The 23,211-nt window shown below is 34.0% G+C and overlaps 1 protein-coding gene across 7 annotated transcripts in view; it reads left to right on the top strand.

The window, feature by feature from the left end:
• LOC142349624 (5-hydroxytryptamine receptor 1F-like) overlaps window positions 1–16,222 on the top strand; it is a 166,626-nt gene extending 150,404 nt beyond the window's left edge. For 6 of the 7 annotated variants that reach the window (XM_075401315.1, XM_075401317.1, XM_075401316.1 and 3 more), the window contains 3 exons: window positions 1,637–2,163; window positions 12,832–13,443; window positions 15,526–16,222. In XM_075401315.1, coding sequence (XP_075257430.1) covers window positions 1,812–2,163; window positions 12,832–13,443; window positions 15,526–16,088 — 1,527 coding nt within the window. In that variant the 5' untranslated portion in view covers window positions 1,637–1,811 and the 3' untranslated portion in view covers window positions 16,089–16,222. Of the gene's footprint in view, window positions 1–800; window positions 1,421–1,636; window positions 2,164–12,831; window positions 13,444–15,525 lie in introns of those variants that run through there. The other variant, XM_075401322.1, reaches the window with a different exon arrangement.
• The last annotated feature ends 6,989 nt before the right edge of the window (window positions 16,223–23,211 follow it).

Raw genomic sequence — 23,211 nt, 5'->3', positions numbered from 1 at the left:
TGATTGCTTCCGTTTCCACTGAAGACAGATTTTGATGCAGTTTAAAATTGCTTCTAGGGCTGCTTGACATAGTCAAACATTTTTAGTTTCACCTTATCTTTCTCGCCAACAAGGTGTAGCAGTGAGAACAACTAAATTTTCTATCAAGAGCCAGAACACACTACTGTGTTGAACAGTTTTTGTAAAACTAAATTTTGAATATTCGAAAAACGAAACTTTTGTCCTCTGGGCAAAAATTGTGTTCTTTCTTTTCTAAGAAAGAAATCGTTACATATAAGTTCACTTTATATATATATATATATATATATATATATATATATATATATATATATATATATATATATATATATATATATGTATGTGTATATATATATATATATATATATATATATATATATATATATATATATATATATATATATGTATGTATATAATTTTTGTCAAAATAATTGTTTATAGAATTTTCGGCAAATACGTGAATTTTAAGACTTTTCATTTTCTTTCCTATTTTTTTCCTCAGCGATCCATCAACCCGAGAAATTTTCTCATTCCCAAAAAGTCTGTTTTGCAGAATGATTTTCCTTACGAGATTATTACAACAAAATGACAACAGAATTAAATTTAATTACAATGTGCTAATGCACTTTGTCCACTCTTATTTTTACGCGCATTTTTTTCTGATCTACTGCCCATCCACTTTCAAATTTAAGTACTGGCTTGGCTGAACACCTTTCCTCATAACTAAATAGAATCAAACACCAGTACTACATGCCATTTATTTCAACTTAATGAGAATAGCAAAACTTTAGATTCAAATTAGTCTGCAGTTTTTCTTACTGCTACCCAAGAATCTACGAAAAACATCTATTGAGAAATGAACGACTGGCTAATATTATTAGATATTTTAACATTGTAGATTTTAAATCTGATGCTATTATATTGATATAAAAAATGTTTAAGAGAATAAATGAATATATGCAGAACAATCCTGGACATTATACGAGTCCAGTGACTCTTATGAAAGTGCACAAATTCCCAAATTGATGTTAGATGTTTATTTCATATATTATAATTCAAATTACTATCAAATATATATAGTTTGTAAATATCCTTTTTTTTTCTCTAGCGCCTCCTCCAAGCCTATTCTCAAATCCCCCTTGAGAGGTGCACTGCACTTTTCCTTGTCCATATTTTATCATTTGACCACCCTTTGCTCCGTTGGATTTTCAGCTGTCTGGAAGAATTTGTCTCCACACTTGAGGGGCTTTCAAAAAATCATCTCTTGTTTCAAATCAAGCTGTAAATTTACAATTCCTGTTTCACTTATGACGTCATTAAATTTGTCTGCAGAGGGTACATTTTGACATGACGTTGCTTTTCGTGCATACGAATCCGAATAAAACATTTTTTTCCATAATAGGTAGGTAACTTGATGCTAACAGACGCAACAGGAAATCTAATTAGGAAATTCGTTCACGCTTAGATAAAGGTGTGCACCTATCAAACACTAATTACCTTTGAATGTCTACTGATTTTCGTGAAATACTATTTTATCAGGTTTTAGTCTCTATTTTTGGCATCGATATTGACGCCATTGTTTTCCCTGATTTTGTTTACACAGCTTTTTCCATTTCAGAGCCACAAACACGATGATTGATCCTTCGGCGTGAATTATTTATAAACCAGTAATAATAAACAAACTGCATCAACATTAGATTATTCTTGGGTCGGAAATCAATAACCAAAAGTGACAGTCATTTCAGTTTGCATTACACAAGCCAGACTTATATTTCCTTATTCCCACCAAAATCATGGCTGACTTACTGGACAACAATCTGCGGTCTGAAATGTTGACAACAAAAAGCGCAATTGAAACAATTGCAACCGAAGTTTTGGGACTGGAGCTTTTCAACCAATCAGAGTCGAGTACTCAAGAAGTCGGAAATGATGACGAGAACAGCGCAGTTTGTGGCTGGTGTTACTTTTTCCTGGTATCGGTGATTCTCTGTACAATGTATGGTAACTTAATGGTCTGTTTGGCAGTTATGTTTGACAAACGGCTCCAGAACATTATAAACTACTTTTTGGTGTCTCTGGCTATGACGGATATGGCGGTGGCCATTTTGGTGATGCCGTTTGCAATTGTGCTGGCTTATAATAATGGTAAGCAATTTTCTAATCTTAATGCATTTTTTTTACTCCAGCCCGTTTTTCGGAAATGATTATTCAATGCTGTAAGCTCATTGTTTCTTGTTAGTTTTGGCCGATGGAGACCTTTGACATATATGAACAAAAAACGTATGTTCAACGTGCCTTTTTGAAATTTCAAAGTATAAAAATAGTCAAAATGAAGGTTTGAAATCCGGGTCCTTCAAGCAAGACTACATTCAAAGCAAGATCTCAGTAAATATCTGAGTTTACTCGTCTGTGATTTGTTTCCTATACTCTGCTGGGGGTAGTTAAAAAATAGTTTTCTTCAGTTCGGTTGGTGAAAAATTTATAGCCTACCCATCCTGATTTCTAACACGAAAAACCTTTTACTAATAGCGTGATAGAGTACAACGAATGTTGGCAACTTAAACCATTAAAATAACTTTTTGCCCAGTATTTTTTACAGTTGTTGAATTACCTCCTTTCAATTGTTTGTCTGAAAAATTTAATTAAACTCATTTCGATGATTAAGACAATGTCGACTAAAGTTGGTGGACCATTGTAGTTTACACGCTCATTAAGGTGGGACTCCTAACTGAACGAACAATACAAGTCTATCTGAAATTAAACTTCAAGGTTTTTGGGATCAGAAAAATACGTGTTTTTCTAAATTTATTAATTGTTCAATGAAACTGTAACTTCAGACTTGAAGTAGCTGCTGTTGCTGAGAATCAAAAACTATAAACAGTTAATTGATCTTCTCTTAAAGAAAATTGAACAACCAACATTGTTTCTACTCCAGCCGAAAACAGAAGTAAATCTTGTAAGATCTTGCTAGATTCTTGCAAAAGAAAGTTAATCTTATAAGGCCTTACAAGACAGAGTTATTCTTGCAAGATCTTGCAAGACAGAGTTAATCTTCTAAGATTCATGTAAGAATCATGCAAGATTAACTTCTTTTGGAAGAATTTTTCCATTAGGATAGAAAACAGCCAAAACTTGCTAAAATGAGGAACTAATGGCATTTGACAACACCATCTAGTAGAAAAATAATTTTTAACCCACATGAAAAAAAAACATTTCTGATAGTTGCCTTTCAAAATTTCAGACCTACAACGAACAATTCTTCAACTGACTCGGGTAGTCAAAATAAGATACTCAAAAAAATTCCTCATTTTAAAAATAAAACTCATTTTAAAAACTAAAACACATTTGTTTCCTAAAACAGAGAGTGGTTTCCCCAAGTTCTTAGATCAACAAGAAGAATTTCTCGTTTCCCTTTGGTGGAAAAATGTTTTTTTTTTAAATTTAAATTCCTTTTTTCAGCTATCCTGGACAAACAAAGCATTGTCACATTTTTTACCTCGAAAAATAACGGTCTTCAGGTCAGATCAAATTTTGTACCTCGAGACAAGCCGAAGTGGTTCAAACTGAGCTATAAAAATCAAAGATATTAGTGTCACATTTATTAGGTCAAAAGACACATCAAATAGTAGCTGCCAGATTTTGCATGCCTTTTGTATGCTGGATGATTTTTCTACAATTTTTAGTTCTCGGATGAAAATTTTGGCCTCGATTTTTTGAGTTTGACGTTATCAAGTGCTCATTCATTCATTTGTTTCAATTCGTGTAACTGTCTCTATTAAAAGTGTTTCCTCAGACAACATTTAATTTTTCAATTCATCGTTTTTTCCAAAGACGTTTTTTTCAAAGAATAACTTGACCAGCAATGATGCTACAGTGTGCACAGCTGAGGTTCGTTGCTTAGTAGTATCTGAAATTTTTCATGCCAAAAAATCCCCCTGGGAATGACCAACTCAGGATCACAAAAATGAAGTCGGTTTAGTCACCGATCAACAATAAGCCCTTTGCTGTTTCATTGAAATTGCCTCGTCGGTTATCTGATTTCAAGCATATATTTTTAAGGATGCGTACCGACGTAGTTTTGAAATATTTTAAAATCCCGAATTCTCTAGTGGATGTTCACGCTTCATCTCTTTGAAAAACTTCTGCCATTCTAGAGTAGATATAACGGTGACAAAATGTCAGTACTTTGATTAGTATTTTGCAAGGACTAGATCTATAGTGCTATAAAGCAAATTGGAGCCTAAAATTTCAGCAGCTAAATTTATTTATTTACTTTTCTGGACTGGGAATGAGTGCTCAGAGATAAAAATTTATTATAAAGGTTAAACGCAAGTTAGGAAAAATTAGGTCCAGAGATTTTTTAAGGCTAAGGCTGGGCGTGTTTGAGATGGCAAACGGTGCCAGATTTATTCAAATTTTATTAGCATTTTTCCCATAGAGGTTAAAGTATTCATAGAGAATCAATGTAACAATATTAGATTTCAGAAATGATCCCCCTTTTCATGACGTAACAAGTCTCCCAATAGCAGTCGAGGGAATATATTATTAAATTCTTCCCTGATATACCAGGTAAGGTCACTCCGCCTAGTGGGCTATGATTACTCGTGATAAATATTTCAATCACTTTAGCCACAAATCCCAGCATTATCCCCGGATAAAAAGAAGTGAATTTGACAGGTCATGCTAACCATTCTCTAAATGAGTTTTCACTAATCTTTCCTTCTCTCTCTCTCTCGCACCATCATCATACATCATACAGCTCAATTAGCCGAACGGTTGTCCTGACAAACTCTGTAGTTGCCATATTATAAATATTTTGTCAATTTTCCTTTTTCTTTTCCAACTCACTCAACCCCCCCCCCCCCCCCCCCCCCCCCCCCACCGCATCATAGCTTAATAAGCATCATGCTTCCACTTATTGTATATGGTAATGACAATCGACGATTATTGAGTGTTTTTGAAAAGACCACGAGACAAACTTAACCAAAAAGATGGGCTGCGAAGGAAACATACAAACAATGCGAAAATTTGAACAGAAAATTGAGAATTCAGTAAAAGCAGAGAAAACGAATAACCTAAGGGGAAGCAAACTTTTCTAAAAGTTTTTGTTTAAACGCTGAATTACGCCAATAGTCGAGAAAGACACAATTAAACAATTAAGAAGGAACCCCCCCCCATATATACCCACCCCTGTAACCTGGTCTTGTAGCGCGTAGCCCCCACCCCCAACACCGAGTTTTTACAATAATTGGGGCTCTAAATTCATGGGGTGGGGGAGGGGGGGGGGGGGTGGCTACAATTGGAAAGAACCAGAAAACGTACAGCCGATTTCTTTCTGCTTAGTGAGCATTTGTAGAACTCTACTAAGTGGGCGTTTTTGTTCAGTTTTTCACAGTTTTTATTCGCAATTTGTGTTGATGCGCAGGGGCTGAACAATTTATAACTGCGCAATGAGCGACCTTGGAAACATTTGCCGAAAGAAGGGAGAAACTGAATTCAATTGAGGGAATTGATTTTTATATACATTGAAAGGCCAAGCAAAGAAGGGCCAGACTAATATTTTGACTTTAACCCAAGACTAAAGTAAAATAAAAAAGGACCGCGATTTTAGCCCGGGGATAAACGTCTATGTACCTGAGAAAATATAGCTTAGTTTAGATTAAAAGATTCTCTCGCTAAAGCTGCTTGCTTTTGTTATTTGAGACACGGCAATTATTTGGAATAATCAAAACAATTGAGCCATCACAAATACGTCAGAAACTGGGAAAAGAATTGGACAATGGAAAAAAGCGGAGAATTAGAATCGTCATTAAAAAAATTGATGCATGCAAAATCTATAAGCAAAATGAAAAGGCCTGAAGGGTGCGGAAATGAATTTGATGGTTATTCAAAATTCGGGTCAATTTAATTGTTTCTGTTTCGGTTCGAGGTAAGGGTGGGGGGGGGGGGGGTGGCTAGGGGTGTTGTTTGATCGATAAAGGAAAGGAAGTTCAAATTGTTCATCGCTTTTATATCCTTACATCCCTTAGAGGTCAAAATTGTGATACTTAACAACAAATTTGGGCGGTCAAGCAGAAGCATAAATTTGTGTGCAAAGAATATGATTTCCAATATATGTCTACTAAATATAGACAAACTATGAGATAAATTAGTTTCCAGTAAGTTCAATTAACGAAATACATAATTTAAAGATCATTTTGCCGGTTTGAACACCGTTTCCGAACCTTTTAGCATCAAAATGATTTAAATGGGTTTTTGTTTGCGATATAACACTTTAGTACACAACTTTAATAATTCATAAACAAGTAAAAGGTCCTTTTTATACTTTTTTCAATCGGTTTTCCAACAACCCTACCCACTGCACTGTATGTGCTGTTTTTGCATTATTTAGAATCGACTTAGAAAATTGCACAGGAATAAGAGTTTTTCTAATAAAGATTTGTTTAAGATCTCGAATAACCTGAGCAGAATTGTTGCAGCTGAATTATGGACTTAAGAACATTTTTTTTGGAAACTGCAATACTGTGCTGCATAACCTGCTCCACTTTGCATTGTCTTTGAAATATAAATTTTTATTTAAAAATCTGGCAACCTATTCGAAGAAAGTAAGTTTGACTAGGCTAGAGATTGCAAAGTGCAGAACGATCATAAGAATAAAGTAAATTACCCGAGTAAACGGGCGATTGTCATCCGGTAAGCTCTTGTAAAGCTCTGTCAGAATCTTTCAAGAGGATGCATTGTCCTACAAAATTTTGTGACAGAATCTTGCAAGAATAGTAAAAGATAAACAATCATCTTACAAGATTCATACAAGACGAAAATTGTCCTAAAATTTCCTAAAATAGTCTTATTAGACGTGAAAAAATTTGGAGATGACCGAACTACGGAAAAAGCAGAGTAGAATCGTTTGTCATTAGTGTAGGCGTTGAAAGACAAAAATTTTCATATTTTTGTGACGGGTACTTTGATACCCAGTAATAGCCAAAAAGTAAGGACAGAGATGTTTAATTGCTCTCAAACGACGTTTGAGCTATAAATTAGTTTAGCCCTGTGGAGTTTTAATGCAATTTTTACGTGATTGATTTTGGTCTCACCAATTTAAACTATTTTTCCTGAAAAAGGGGATAAATATTTAATTTTTTCGGATTGTTATTTTTATATTTATACGGAGGTAATTAAGTTTTTTAAAGACTTGCGTCTCATTAGTTTCGAAGTATGCAATACGCTTTTGTTGGCTTCAGCTCTCTGGCCTACAAAAGTTAAAATTAATTGTCTTGCGGACTTTTCTAAGAGCAATTTTTGTCGAATTTTTGTCTGCCTCAATTAACGTTTCGTCCTCAAAAACGGATAAACAGTTAATGATTTGAATTAGAGGTCATTAAGTTCTCTTAGAGCCTCACGTCGTACCTGTTTCTAAGAATGCGGTTCACTAAAATAGTTTTGAAAAGACAAATTTTATCATGTGATAGGCGGTCATGCCGCCCAGTTGCAATCCCTCATCTCACGCAACCCCCAACACACTCCCAGCCCACCCTACTGCACCTGGAGATTGGAACAACCCTCTCGCCTAGCACTTCCCACCCGACTCCCTCCCATCGCTTGACCCGAAGCCCACTGCTCGCTTGTCGTTTGAGAGCAATTAGCCCGTTGTTTGCCGGTTATATTCTCTAAATGGGATTGAGACAACTCCCAATTATTGCATTAAAAATGTGAGCACCGTTTTGGTGTGTTTAAAAAAATCATTCCTAAAATTTTCTGTGTTTGTATTATTCGCTCAGTTCCTGCTTGTTTTCTATACATTCATTGTAATTACTGTATTGATTTTGTATTTTTGATGAATTGTTTTTGGACGTCAGAACGAAATAGTAAATATTTGAAGTGGGGATATGATCAGACTTTACAAAGGATTCGTATAAATTTATACAAATTGACTAATATTTTGAAAATAACTAGAAGATATGAGTTTCGTTGGACTACTTCCTCAAATTAGATGTCAAACATATTGCCATTTAATTGACAATCATTTTGATGAAGTATTCCGCCGAAAGTCATAACTTCTAGCCGTTTTATCAAAGGTTCCAAGTTAAGGCATAAAAATTTATTTGGTACGCATTGAGAGCAACTTAATTTTTAAATTGTGCCCTTCTATCTCACCCAAAGATTACATGCGATATTATCTCTCTCATATCCAGAAAAAAGATCTACGGAGGGAAAAAGTGCGCATTTTCTCTGTTGAAACCGAGCATCGACCATAATTGGACGTAATCAGCGTTAAATTGAAAGAATTTTTAAAAAAATTTTGACTTGATATTACAAATTATTATCTATAATTCTCCTGACTTCTCTATTTTCTCTATCTTCGGTTTAGAGCAATTGTTTTGCACTTGTTAGCGTTGAATTTTGTTTGATGCCGCCGCCAAATGTTTAGCGGTGATCTTATTAAGTTCGTCTGATTAACAAAAATAAGTGCCGTTCTTAGAACTTGAAACGTCAACACAATCCGTTAAAAGAAAGTCTGCGTATTTGTAACTAAGAGCAGTGTCTTGAATCGGAGGTGATTTTATATACGTGAATGAAATTGAAACAGGTTAAAATAAATGTATTAAAACCAATGTCTCATTTTACTTGATAGTGAACAAGGAGGCTCGTTAATGTGCGTTTGCATATACATTTTTGACTTAATTTTCATCTCATCTACATTTTTGACTTAATTGTCAACCAAATGAAGAGAAAACAAAGACAGATGTTTGAAATAAAAAAATCGTTAAAAAACCTAACTACTTATTGAGCTACATAATGCCATGCCCCATTACAACACTCACGAGTTCTGCCATTTAAAAAGACTACGAGAAAAAAAAACAAACAACAAAATAAGCAAAGACAAAAATTTAAGGTAAAGTTAGTAAAAGTCATTATGAAAGCAATGGGACCTGTCTTCGGTTAGAGTAAGCCATTAAAATTGACTAAAGATACAGAAAAACTCAAAAAATTACAAACAATTCTCGAAAACACAAATTATTGACGCCATTAAAATCATTGGCTATTATCTGAATAATATGTATTTTTTTTCAGTTTTTATTTATACTAAATCAACTAAATTTATACTGAATAAAATAAGTTCATTTGGGCACATGTGAAAATCATTGGGATCTGTTATTACGCGATTGTGCTAAAGGAAGAGAAAATGAAACAAATACACCACTCACATGACTTTTTATAAAAACGCATATTGTCCTACAAAAAAACAACAATTACGTCACAATACCAAATAACATGTTAATTATTGAAATACAAGGAACTGTATGGGACCTCCTGATGATGAGAATACATTACAAGTTGACGAAAAGAATAACAAAAACTAAAAAAACTGAAAAGTTTTTTGAAAAAGTATAATATCAAGAAATTTATGACTATTCGCTATAAACCGACTGCTTCGATTTACACCAGTCATTCAATTTTTAATTACAAGCTGATGAGATGGGTCAGCATTTTACGCCTACATAGAGATTAAAACAACAGGCAAAAACAGCAAATGAAAAAAAAATGAGCGAGAAAATTGTCGAGTGAAAAGCCATTGAAAAACTGAAAACTTCAGTAAGAACTTTTCTAATTTCCATTTATTCCTTAACAGCAATGCGATTCTTCTTTTTTAACAATATGACTTCAATAAATCAACAAATACGAACAAATACATTAAAACCAGGAGATTTTTGAGCAAACCCGTATAATCAACGCCATTAAATTCAATAGATTTCAACGGAAGCCAATAAATACGCTAGACTATGCCTCGATTGGATGAAAAAGATGTTTTTCATCTAAAACTTATCAATAAAACTTTACAACAAATAACTGACTATGAAAACAAGAACAAATACAGTCAAAATCCAAAAATTCAAGAGAAGAGTGCGGGAAGAGAGTGTCGGGACCATTTAAACCATAATCTTTTCTCTGAAAACGTTATCAATGAGCCACTGACCGACCGTTTTTTTAACGCCAACGGGAGATATCAATATTAAGATAATGTGATAAAATTTCAAAGGTAACCATGATTACGAATGAAATTTATACAAAAATTAAAAAATAATTCTGAAAACTCGTACATGGAAGACATAAAACTAATAGTTAGAAGATAAAACCGCTAACTAGACAAATATTGGCTGAACTAGAAACGAAAAGAGAACTGGCATCACTGAGGCGGACTTACAGTTCACAAAAATAAGTTTACGATTGTTTAATGTCCAAAAAAACTTTCGAAAAAATATTTTTAAAATATTGAAAGCCATTATTTCAATAGCTTTCAACGGATGTCAATAAATACGCTCAGTTACGGCTCGATGGGAGGAAAAGATGTCTGTCAAGCACACCTAATCAAAAGGACATCCCAATAAGTCCTCTGACTATGAAAACAACAGCAATATATATATATATATATATATATATATATATATATATAGGCAAAAATCAAAAAATCAGTAGAAAAGTGCAAGAGGAAATTGTGGCAGCCAATTAAAACATACGTTTTTCTCTGAAAACTTTATCTATGATCCAATGAACGTTTTTTCTAAGCCAGTTGGAGCTATCAGTGTTATTATAATGTGATAAGAGTTCAATAAAAACCAATAATACAAAAACATCAAAATATTTGGAAAAAATTTTCTGAAATCCTGTGGCATTGGAGTCAAATGACCAATAGTTAGTAGTTAGAAGATAATACTGCTAACCAGAATAATTCCGGTTGCATTAGGAAGGAAGGGGTACTGTAATTACTGAGACTGACTTACAAGTCACGAAGATAAGTTTATGATTGGTTTTTGTTGAAAAAAATTCCGAAAATTTATTTTCAAAGAGTTAACAGCCATTAGTTGTCCTTTTAAAGCACTAGATAGGTTCACTTAATGCTCATTACGAAACATATTGCACAATTAGTTAATGAGTCTATGCCATAGGACTCCAAATTTTTTGTAAAACCTAAAAATGAAAGTGAAAATTTCAATTAAAATTACGACAACTCAGAGTCGAAGCAAAAAAAACTTGAGCGATTCCTTGAAAACGAATGTTTTCATCATTGGACATCATTTGTAAGTAACTTTTGTCATTAACTGAACCTCGATATGAAAGTGACTAGTCTCAGAGTGACTAAAAAAACGAAAAAAAAAATAGGAAAAGTTTTCTAAAAAAGCAGCACTTGAATCGATTTCGATTTGTTTTTATAGAAAACTTTGTTATCAGACCAGAATTAGCCTTATTATCGTCTTTCGTTTATTAGTAACACAAATTTGTTTTATATTGTAGCCTGAAATATAATTTTGATTTAATTTTTTTAATAGAAAAGATCTAAACTAACACTAAAATTAAACTAAAGGTGAACAAAATCATGCAAATATCCCGTGTTCACACAAAACTTTAAACCTCGATAACTCCTCAAAAATAACGAAATTCAAAAAAATCTTTTAAAATCTTCTCCGAATTTTACGTTGGACGAGATTTTCAATGATACCACTAACATTTCTCTACGATGAATATATCGATCGGCTAAATTGACTGAACAAAAAAACCCATTTGAGTATATAGTTCCTCCTCCGCCCACAAGTGGGGTCGGAACAATAATGTAAAGATGATTAATAAAGAGACAATTAGAAGTCTCCTCGGCTGTGGTTGGTCGTAAAGTTCATTGGAATCTACAGAATTGACTTGAAGGTGTTCATTTCCTTGCAACTCTTGTTCTTTTCAACAGGAGTTTTGTAGGCAATTCAAACTAATTATTCAGCACAAAGCCAGTTTGTTTCGTTTTTGTTCATATAAAAAATGGCAAAATGTGTTTTACGTTATTTTGTTTTAAACTTTTCGACTTTTGAAATCATCTTTTGTCTGCTCTGAAGACTTACTTGAAAATCTGCTTTCTTTTGCCGTTTGATGCCTCCAGGCTTATTTTGAAAAAGGTCCAATTTAAATTAACGCGATTGTTCTAACTTAGTTAATTTCAACATTCATTGCATTCAATATTGTTGACTCTGCCGAAGGTTGCATCTGTTGAAGTGTTACGTTGGAGAGGTTTTCTTGTTTTTGACTTCCAAGTGCAGTGCTTCCCGGTAAAAATGGAATTTTCCCGTTAATTTTCCCGATAAATTTCCCTGATTTCCCGACGGGAAAGTTACCAGGAATCCCACCGGGATTGACATTTAATGGTAACTTACGGTAATTTCTCGACATCGTTACCAGGATTACCAGGAAATTTGCCAGGAAATTCAGAACAGTCAGGCATAATTACTGACAAAAACTTTTCACAAAAAATTGTCTTTTTAAGCAATGGCAGGATGTTGTACTGTATTGGGGAGCAATAATGTCAGAAATAAGAAAAGTTGATCACTGAAATTTTCATTTGACTTTTCTTTTGATTTTGTTTTCCAATTACTGCATTCAATTATTATTTGTTTCAAAACTTTTCTGTCCTGTCAAAAACTGCTGAATATCAAGATCAACGTTTTCGCTAATTCTGAAATTCTCTAGAACAATTTATATATATATATATATATATATATATATATATATATATATATATATATATAGATATATATATATAAAATTTGAAGAGTAGATCCAAGAAGAGTGCCTCGAGACAGAAAAGGGCGCATTGCACACTTTGCACCCATGTTGAGAAGTAGTGGGCCTTCTTCTTCAAAAGCCGTTAAATTTGCCAGCATTGAGTCGAGAAAAAACCAAATTTTACTACGTTGTTGTCCAAGCTGTCGACATCTTTGCATGCAATTTGCCGCAAGCAATAATTGCGAAAATTTGTTTTCTTTCGTGTTTCAGGTTTGTGGCCCCTTGGTAGCTTCGTTTGCAACGTCTATCTACATGTGGATGTCCTGCTCTGTACTTCGTCAATTCTACACCTCACAATTATATCTCTTGACCGGTTTCTGGTTATCAAGTACCCTCTCAGACACAAGATCCACGGGGGATCCAGGTGCAGCACCATCTTAAAGATATCTCTGGTCTGGATCTTGTCAATCATGGTCGCTTTTCCAGGGTACCTGATCCGCAACACCAATCATTCCTCCTCCGACAATACGACAACAAACGAGAACAAATTCCTCTCGGAAAAGGGCGAATGTGCTTATTTTGACACGACTCGAGTTTTTATAATTTACAGCTCCACCGGGTCATTTTTCCTGCCGGCTTCTATAATGGCAATTTTATATTTCGCCACCATTTTGGAGCTCTATGGAAGTACAGAATTTAGCAGACATGCGGACGGGAAGAGAAATGGTGCAGGAATCAACTCGACGGACGCCAAGAGTTTTGTTCAACGGATAACGTTTCAAAGTGCACAGAAGAAAGCGATGAAAGTGTTGGGGATTGTGTTCACCTGTTTCCTCATTAGCTGGGCTCCCTTTTTTGTCACATACTGTCTGCAAGGAATCTGTGAGCATATCATAAATTTCAACTTTCCCTATCTATACTCAATCAGATAAACTTTATTAGTCTGTTTCAGTCAGTCTGTAATTTTTTTGATCTTGCGCGTGCGATTAATATATTTATCGGCCTTCATGGATCAATTTTTTTTGTTGCAAATCAGCGTTTATTTTCCAAAGTAAATAATGCAGATGAAAGTCGTATAAACAATTGTCCTCGTCGGCCAGAGCCGCTAAAATGTGAACACTTTTTACAATTAATTTGAAAGAATTAATCAAGATTAATTATGATACAATTAGTTAACTTTTTACTGAATGTAGCTTCAAAATGGCATTCAATTGCAGAGATATAAATTAGTGATATAGTAGAAGAAATAGCTGCTGCTCCGGAAAAAAAAAGATTTATTTCTGAATTGAAATTGTTCAATTTCTAGTTCTTTTAAATTTTTTAGTACCCATAAACTTTTTTGTAATGATTTAAATTGAACGGAGGACAAAAATGACATTCAAAATAAAGCCTCGAAAATGGAAAGAGACTTTGAAAAAATCAGCAGTAGAAGAAAATCTTAATTGAGGAATCGGAAATTTGTCCAATTTGTGACTATTTCAAAATCTTCTTTTTGAGCCGAGCACCAAGTTAGCTTCAAAAGTATCAATAAACAAATTTGAGAATTTTATTCATGGATCGGTTTCGTTTTTCAAGAACAATTCATTGGTAAAACTTTTGTATCTCTTCGAAAAACATATCAATCCGGTAGAATTTGACTCCACGGGAAAAGTTGCGCTGGTAGAGTTCTTATAACCGATATAAACAAAACCCTATAACTCTAAATTTTTTTGACCTAATATAGGGATATTTAAAATTAATTTTGAGTGGAGTCTTAAGCCGTATAATATGGAATATGACGCGCACTTTTGCTATATCTTTATCCTTATATGACAACCAAGAAAACTTAGCCCGCTTATCTCGAAAGACTCAACATAGCAGAAAGACTCAAGAATAGAAACTCTATACGCATATACGACCAAGAGTGACACCTAAGAGTTCAACCAATGAACTTTATTGGTAAAGGAGCAACACCTGAACAAAATTCCTCTCAGTTCAAATTCTTCTCAGCAGTTCATAGTTTGATCCGCAATAACTCCAAATAGGTGTCAAATCAGAATATTCTCAGCATGTATGATCAAAATTGAATTATTCTGTAATCTGTCCGAGATTTATTCGCCCCAGACGTGTAAATGACATTGAATTCATGCTTTGTTTACTTCGGTCTCAAAACTCCTGTCAATTACAGGCTCGATATTTATTCAAACAAGACTTGGAATGTCAGGCAATTCTCTGTCTGGCTGCATTCGCAACTTTATTTGGTCTAAACAAAACTCAAAATAGCTGCTCGATTCATAGGGGCGGGTTGCGAAAAAGAGCAGTGAATGGGCGCTAGAATAGAAATTTATGACAAGTATTAGTTGAAGTGTTTATTGGTTAAACCGCTTTAGGGATTTAATCGGTTGGTCTTTGGAGACTTTGGGCAGACTCTGAACATTAAACCCGAATACTATATACCGGTTTATGCTGATAAAATCCTCATTTATACTTTCGGCTATTCACTATCTTCCTGAGGAGATCTTAAACAATAAGTGTTGAGTGGTTATTCTTGACATGTCGAGCTTGTACTTGAGTGTATTCAAATTTTAATCTGGATTTACACCCAAGGTGGGCTTAAAATATTCGACCCAAATTCATTTTAGCAAAGTTCCAGATGCATGTCTGAGCCAAAACTCCCATCTGAATATTAATCCACTGTTTTAGGGCGCGGGGGAGGGAAAAGATCAGAAATATGAAAATAAAACAGAAAAGTTGTTGTTATGGATTCTTTATAAACGAAACAATATCTGTAGCAACCAATCCCGAAAGATGTAAGCAATTGTGAGCACAAAAAGAGAAAAGAGGACAGGGGGAATAAAAAGAGGGGATCACTAGGGTCGGACTAATTATAATCACGTTTTGTCTTTTTGGGGTGATTCCAATCTCGTCAATTGGATCTGTGGTATGTTGTTTACAAGAAGTTGGCATGTTGTTTACATGTTACAGGGCACGTTCGAGTTTCCCCAAACTGGAGTTTGTTTGTTCAATGGCTCGGGTATCTGAACTCAATGCTGAACCCAATCATATATACACTCTTCAACCAAAACTTCAGAAGGGCTTTCGTCCTCCTCTGTCGATTCAAATTCAAAGAACTCAAAATGCAGAAACCCAAAATGATCACAAACCAGTTACAACTTGCAAGGCTTAACAGTAATGTATACCACCAGAACAACAACAACAACAACAACCACAATAACAATAACAACATAAATGGGGGTACCCGGAATTTGGGGGCTAACAAACTGAACTTGCCCAAAGGGTACAACCTTACCCAAGTGACGGTGCCGCATAGTCGGGCGCCCGCGGAGTGTGCGGTAGCTCTGCAATCTCCCCGAAGCCAGAACATTGCCAAATTTCCATGCTACAGTACAAGTTTGGAACAAGATCCTAGCAAGTCTGGATCTCTCCACGCCAGTAGTTGCCATGGTCGCAATGCCAGCAGTGAGGTCAAAGTTTACAGTTCTAGTACAGATGTCATTATGAACCAATTATCATCCTCGTTTACATGAAAAGAAAGCAAAAATTATAAAATTATGAATTAATTATTTGATGAAATAGTTAGTATTTAATTTAAAATTGCTCCCCGTTATTCAAGGAAAAAATTGTTCATCCGTATTTTTGCGAAATAAATTTTCATATGAAATTATTTTTAATCCTCCGGGTGTTCACAGAAGGCAAATAAAAATAGCAATATTTTATGTGATTTGAAATTGGAGAACTACAATTGAGTTGATCTGATATTTTTGGTACCAGCTGTGACTCATTTTGAGATAAGACATCACCACTTATTAGAAGAACGTTTTTAGTAGAACTTACTGCATTCACCAGTTCTGCTCCATAGCCACAATAAGGTCAAAGTCCATTAATTGAGCTTTGCCAAATTTGCTTGAGGCAATTAGATGGCAACTTAAACAATTTACAGCTTTGAAGATTATCAAACATTTCGCTGAACTGTTAAAAACCTCTTATGGAACCTGGAAAGGGTTCTCCACCAATGAAGAATAAGTGGAAGAGTCAGAGCATGCATTTCAATGACAATTAAATTTATTTTATTACCATGTCCTTGTTAATTATTATCATAACTGATCTTGAAATTCTCATAATCTAATGTTTATAGAGTCTTGAATTGTGTCGTCAACTCTAGTCAAAATACGAATTATGTTCTGTACTGTTACTAGTATCACGTTTGCAACTTGCTTCCAATATAATCCTGAAAACGTGGCAATTTCCAAAATTTTTTGAGTTTTTACTCGGATTTTTTAAATAAAAAATAATTTCCATTGGGAATCAGTTTTCCAGTGTTATTAAAGTTTTGGCCTAGACTTGCCAGACTTGTATGACTTTCATTTAGTTTGCCCAGTATTGATATAGACATCAGGTTCGGTCTGCAAATTGTTGTTATCGGCACAAAAAGGAAACACTATAATTTTGGGAAACCACAAAAACCATTGATTTGCACCCAGGAGAAATTGTAGAATTCTATCAAGATTGAATTGCAAAACGCTGGTTAGTATGCGAGCTTCATTGTATTAGCTCAAGCAAAACAGTACGGTCAAACTAGTTTGAAGTTCATCTAGATATAGCCATAGTATCTTTGATTAATTTTGGTTCCAAACGCAATTTGTGGACAAAAATTTATATATGGGGCTAATTTTTTATGAAGACGTCTATGGTTGCTTGCTCTGTTTCCCTTCGTTCGGAGAAGCAACTCTCTTTGACAACATGTTTCCGACTTTTATTGAAACAATTATATTGAGAAACCTTGAAGACAACTTATTTCTCAACTACAAGAACCAGAAAAAACACGATGCTCATTTTAATCTGATTTCTAACAGACATTAAACCACATTCATTGTCCAATATCTTGAAAGATAATGCAGCTCCTCCGAAAATTGACGTTCAACGAAAATAATAAGTTGCTATGAAAACTTACACCAAACAAACACTTAATTTTTTTGGTGAAAAGCTCCGAAACAGAAGATAAGCGGTCAGTTTACACGTTAGAAGTATCTAACAAACAAATGGTTGATTTTGTCTCTTCTAATATTATTTTAATTGCAATTGCCAAAAAATTTCACCCATGTGATGCTCGTAAGTATAAAAAATTTTATCGGGAATTTTTTTTTAAAAAAATGAACTTTTTCCTTGGAATAAGTTTGCAAGTGTAATTAAAGTTTAGAACAAGACTTACCAGACTCCTAAAACCCGTTTTTCACTTGCTAGAGCTTGTATAGACCCCAAATTTAGTTGGAAAATTGTTCAGATTGCCATATACGAAAAACCATAGTTTTGGGAAACAAGGAATGTCATTAGATTGCACAAAGAAGACTTTGTGGAACCCTATCATGATTGAATGGCAGCACGTTGGATAGTATTTGAGCTTCATTATGATGACTTGAGCCAAATAGTACAATTATACTAGTTTGAAATTTATCTGGATGTATTCATAGTAACCTTGGTTACTTTTAGTTCGAAAAGCAATTTGTGTAGAGAAATTTTCCTATTTCGGGTTCATTTTTTAAGACCTATTTTGCTGAACTGTTTCTCTTCGTTTGGAGACGAAACGCTCATTGACAACTAGATTGGGTTGTTTATTGAAACAATTTTTCAGAGAACCTTGAATACAACCTATTTCTTCAAAACAAAAATCAATACAAAAACAAAGTTCTCACTTTCATCTGACATCAACAGAAAAAGACAACATGCATTGTTGAATAATTTGAAACACAAGGCAGAACTCCTCAGAAAATTGATTTTCAGCGAGGGCAATAAGTTGGTAAGAAAATTTACATTAAACAAGCACATAAAAAATGTTGGCGAAAAAACTTCGAAACAGAAGTTAAGCAGTCAGTGTACTCATTAGAAGTAGCTAACAAATGACTGACTTTGTCTCATCTAATATTAATCTCATTGCAATTGCCCAACTGCTAAAGTAATTACCAATGTGGTACTCGTACTGATGAGCATTGGATGAGTAGACAGAACGTTGGAGCTGTAACAGAGAAGATTAATCGCGTTTGTAGAGTTAAAGTTTTACATAACGAGAGCTTTGCTGACGTTACATTAACTTTACAGTTCATCTAGAAATAAAATAGGGAGCGCAATTGAGACAAGTTTGCAAGTAAAACGGATGTTGGCATACTCATATTGACGAGTAAACGATTGGTAGTCAACAAGAAGAAGCTTTAACTGAGACGAGCAATATTGCAGTGAGATTGTAGATCAAAATCAATGTTTACGTAGACAGTGCGAATTGAGATGTGCAAACTTCGTAATTACAATTTAAGAAGTACAAGAGAACTTGTCATAACTTGGTACAATTGTACCATACCCTTCCACCGCTACGATAATTAAATTTTTAATTAACAGAAAATTAAAATACGGATAGTTTTTGCATTATAGACTTTCTATAACTCGTTTAGAACGTTGTGTGGTCTTCCTCGCCAACTTTACTTCTAGGTTACTTGTCTGCGGGTGGTATGGGGTTTTGCAGATTAGAATTCAGAATGAATTTTGAAACGGATAATTCAGAAGTACTACTGTAACTTTGCCCGGCTTCGAGCATTGTTCCTGGCTTTTTCTATTGATATGTCGATTCGTTCTCTGGTACGTCACGATTCGCTGCCGAGGTGATCAAAATCAGGAACACATATAAGGGACCAATATAACTTCATAATTTAACTTAGATTTTGCTTGAATTATTGCTTAAGGGTGTGTTTGGTAACCCTCCGAAATTTTCCAAAAATTTGCCAGGAATTTTCAACCTGGAATGATTATCAGCAAAGACGTCTTTTCAGTTTTTAAATTAGTCTTTCTATTAATCCAGTTGATCTGTATCAATTTGTGGGTGCAAAAACATTATTTATGTTGTCAGTTTTAGAAAAGTGCTTTAACTTTAGACCCAAAGAGAAGTCTTCCACGGTCTAAACAGATATTTGTTGGATCACCACAATTGTGAAATAATCTTATAAAATTGTTACTAATTTCTAGCCTTTTAAATATTAAAGCGTTTTTTTTCTTATTTTAGTCTATTTAGAATATCAATTAAGACATATTAATAATTATAATTTTGTTTTTTTTTCCATCAAACATAGCCCCTGTTAAATCTTTTTGAATCTCGTCACAGGTTCAACAAAAGCTGTATGGTGTTTTTAAAATTTCCACGGCTTGCATATGACCGTTTTTGCCAGAAAGCCTATAGCGTTAGAGAAATCATCACCAAGCTACCTTTGTTTTTGAGTTGTAGGGACCCAATGACCGTTGCTTGTATGAATGAGGAAAGAGATACTCTCTCGCAAACACAGACACATCCTGAGAAAATATGTAAGTCGCATCAGAAAGAATGCATTCACGCATTTACATTTTTCTCTTCTTTGTTTTTCAAATCCTCTTTAATACACAACCCCTGACTAAATTCGGGACGGCGAGTTTTGAAATCAGAACTTCGAAGAAAGAATTTGCGGTAAATTGTGCTAGATTTTGCTCGAACAGTTGTTCTTCCTATGTTGTTACTGGGAGTAGGCACCAGAGGCAGCCGTATTGAGCCATAGATTGTCGTCAACGTTAAGTGCAACGTTTTTCTCCTTAGTTTGACTGATTGGGTAGTTGTTGTTCTGTTTATAGCGCTCATGCTAATGTTTCGTTTGAATGTAATTTCGATGCGATTGATGTAGAAATCTGAAGCAACTGATTTGTACGGTTTTTGACCGCAAAAAGCAATTTTTAATTGTCTATATGCTCATCGTACATGCTATGAAATCTTCCTCATAAAAAAAATTTTAGCTGTTGTTCGCAGATTTTAGTTGAAACAATGGCGTCACAAATGCGACGCCAATATTTGTTGCAACCAAAGAAGCTTCATGATAATGTCTTTAACTGTCGCTGTGTGGTTGGGTCGGCTGGAAACAAAGTCTTTCAGTCCAACTTTAGCATCAGGATTATGTTTAATCAAAAGGTAACAACCGATCCATCCAGCCTGTCAATCTGCTATTATAAGAATTCTTGGAATAAGGTTCTTTTTATTATTGATGCTACTGCCCAATGATCAGTACTGACGGTAATTGTTTTCACAAATGTTTTAATTAAAGTATTCCGTTGAACAAACCACCCCTAGATTTTCCAAATCCTTGAGGCTATACCGTTTCTATTGTTTTAGGTTCAGTTGATGCCAATGCGATTGTTTTTCTTCAACAGTGTCCTCGATGCTCGAATGCTGTTACAACTAATGAACGCGAAGCATCGCATTTGAAGAGCTTTTCCAGTCTAAAGTTTTGTTGTTTCTTCTCAATTGGTGCAGTAGACTGTCTTAAATTACTTCGTACGTTTTTGTTCGGTCAAATTTGTCTTGTGTCGAGTTTTTAGATAATGTACAAAGTGGGGGACATAGTTGAGAGCTATTAAAAAAAATCCATGATTAAGTATTGATCCTATTGAAATATCTTGGTTGTTTCAAATTTATCTGTGCAAGAGGAAATCAGTTGTTTTTTCTTTAATGAAAAACTTTTTTTTATTCTTCAGTTTCAAAACTACTGAATTTCTGTTTTTTTTTGCGAAGTGCCATTTATAAACCTATTTCCAGATGGTTTTGAGCAAATCTTGTAAATTATTTGTATCAACTAGGACGCTCGGTAATGTGCAATCGCGCATAAGTTTCCGAAGCCGTAAATCCACATTTTTGGCATAATTGTACCAAATGGGGAACAGACCGAAAAACCCAAAAATTCAAGCATTTTTCAAAAAAAAAATTGTGTAGAAACGAAAAGATAGCCTCCAAAACAAATCAATCAGTGAGGTAAAAAAGGATGCATTAAATTGATGAGAAATGCCAAGATTCAGAAAGTGAGTTAAGACGAACAGCAAAATCAAACAACAACAAACATTAATTACATCAAATATTTAAGTCCGTTTAAAAAAACAAAAGTTAACATCAAAGTCAACATAGCGTCAGATAAATTTGAAACTAAACAAAATAACTTTTATTTCACCAGAAAAAAAATGAAACGATTACATAATAAGCATTTGATAACAATTAGACAAAAACAACAAAAAACAAAAGAGTTAAAAGTTTGCTCATTTCTTATAGAAACAATTATTTTCAAACTACTGAAAACCTTTAGAAGTCAACTAAAATATCCCACCATAGGGTTACGTATTACCACTTTTTCTATAGAAGGACAATAAGTCCTGTCCTCTTTCAATTTTTTTTGCGGTTAAAAAGGACAGCAAAAAAACAAGAAACAAAAATTCAATTAAAACTTGCCAGAAGACGCTGTCGAAGCCGTAAAGCCATAATTTGGCCCTCAAAATATGTTCGCTTGCGCCTTTTTTGAACACCAATAATGTAGTACGTCACTTCTCACTAATGAATCCAGGTAAAAAGTAGAAAAAAAGAAAAAGGCAAGATTAGGTAACAATATTGTATTTTTTTCCGAAACAAAATAAACTCCAAAGTAAGGAAAGCCATTAACTACAAACTGAAATGACTCAATATGTTCGTATACTCATCATAAGGAAGCCTTCGAGACGTCAAATTATCCAGATTATGTCTTACTCTACAAAAAGAACGTCAATTATGACAAAAATCAAAAATGAATTTTTTTATGAAGAACTCGTTTCAAAGCCAGTAAAGTCACAACGAATTCTTTAAAAACATTAGTTTTTGTGACCCAATTTTTTTGACAGCCTTTTTTGACACTAATTTTTTCTTACTTGACTTCTAATTTACGAGACTAGGCAACAATTAGACAATAAAAAGAACAAAATTGCTACGTTAAAATTTTTTTTTTTTTAATTTGGAAAACAATTGTTTTCAAAGCCATGAAAGCCATCAGCTATCTTATAATATCAGAATATCGGCTCCTCTAAGTTTTCATGATAAAGCCAATGAAATCTGTCATTGTACAGGGAATATATATCTCCTAAATTGAAAAAGTATAATCGACAAAAAAAGATAAAAAAAAAGTTTAAAAAAATTCTTCAAGAAAGTAATGTCGAAGCCCTCAAAAACATAACATATAGCTTTCAAGAACTAAATATGTGCTATTGTGAACTTTTTTGATCGGCAAAAGTGTGATGTATGAATTTTCAATAATATGATAAGGTGAAAAAAAACTAGAAAACCTGGAAAATGTGCAATTATCTAAAAATACAAAAAAATCTGAAATCTCGTAGTATCAACACCAGAAAACCATAACTTAAGGCGTAAAACCGCAATAGAGATGAAATTCAGAAACAGTAGAACGAAAAAGCTTTATTTCTTTTCTGACACTAAGCTACAAGTTGAAAAAACTAAGATAAAAATAGAGACAAATTTGAATAAGCCATTATTCATTTAAAAATCGAACATTTTTGAAAGTGATAACGACCACAAGCTTTCAAGTAAAAAACTAGATGCATTTAAATCAATCTGCTTAGGAAAACAATGGGATCTATCAATGCTGAGCTTTGGTTTCAATTGTTCTGTTCTTTAATCAATGTAATAGAGATCAATTTTTTATAAAAAGAAACTAACTGATTACAATCCGAATTCTTTTTGGATTGTAAGAGTCCAAGTTTGGTCCAAAACTAAACCTTCTAATGTTGTTTCTCATAAGAAACACTTAATGTTTTGAATTTCGAATATTATAGATATAG

The sequence above is a fragment of the Convolutriloba macropyga genome, chromosome 11 (genome assembly GCF_964194025.1).
Source record: "Convolutriloba macropyga chromosome 11, txConMacr16.3, whole genome shotgun sequence".
In the NCBI taxonomy this organism is placed as follows: Eukaryota; Metazoa; Xenacoelomorpha; order Acoela; family Convolutidae; genus Convolutriloba; species Convolutriloba macropyga.
The sequence above is the reverse complement of the archived record's forward strand: the minus strand, read 5'-3'. Positions and strand labels throughout refer to the sequence as shown.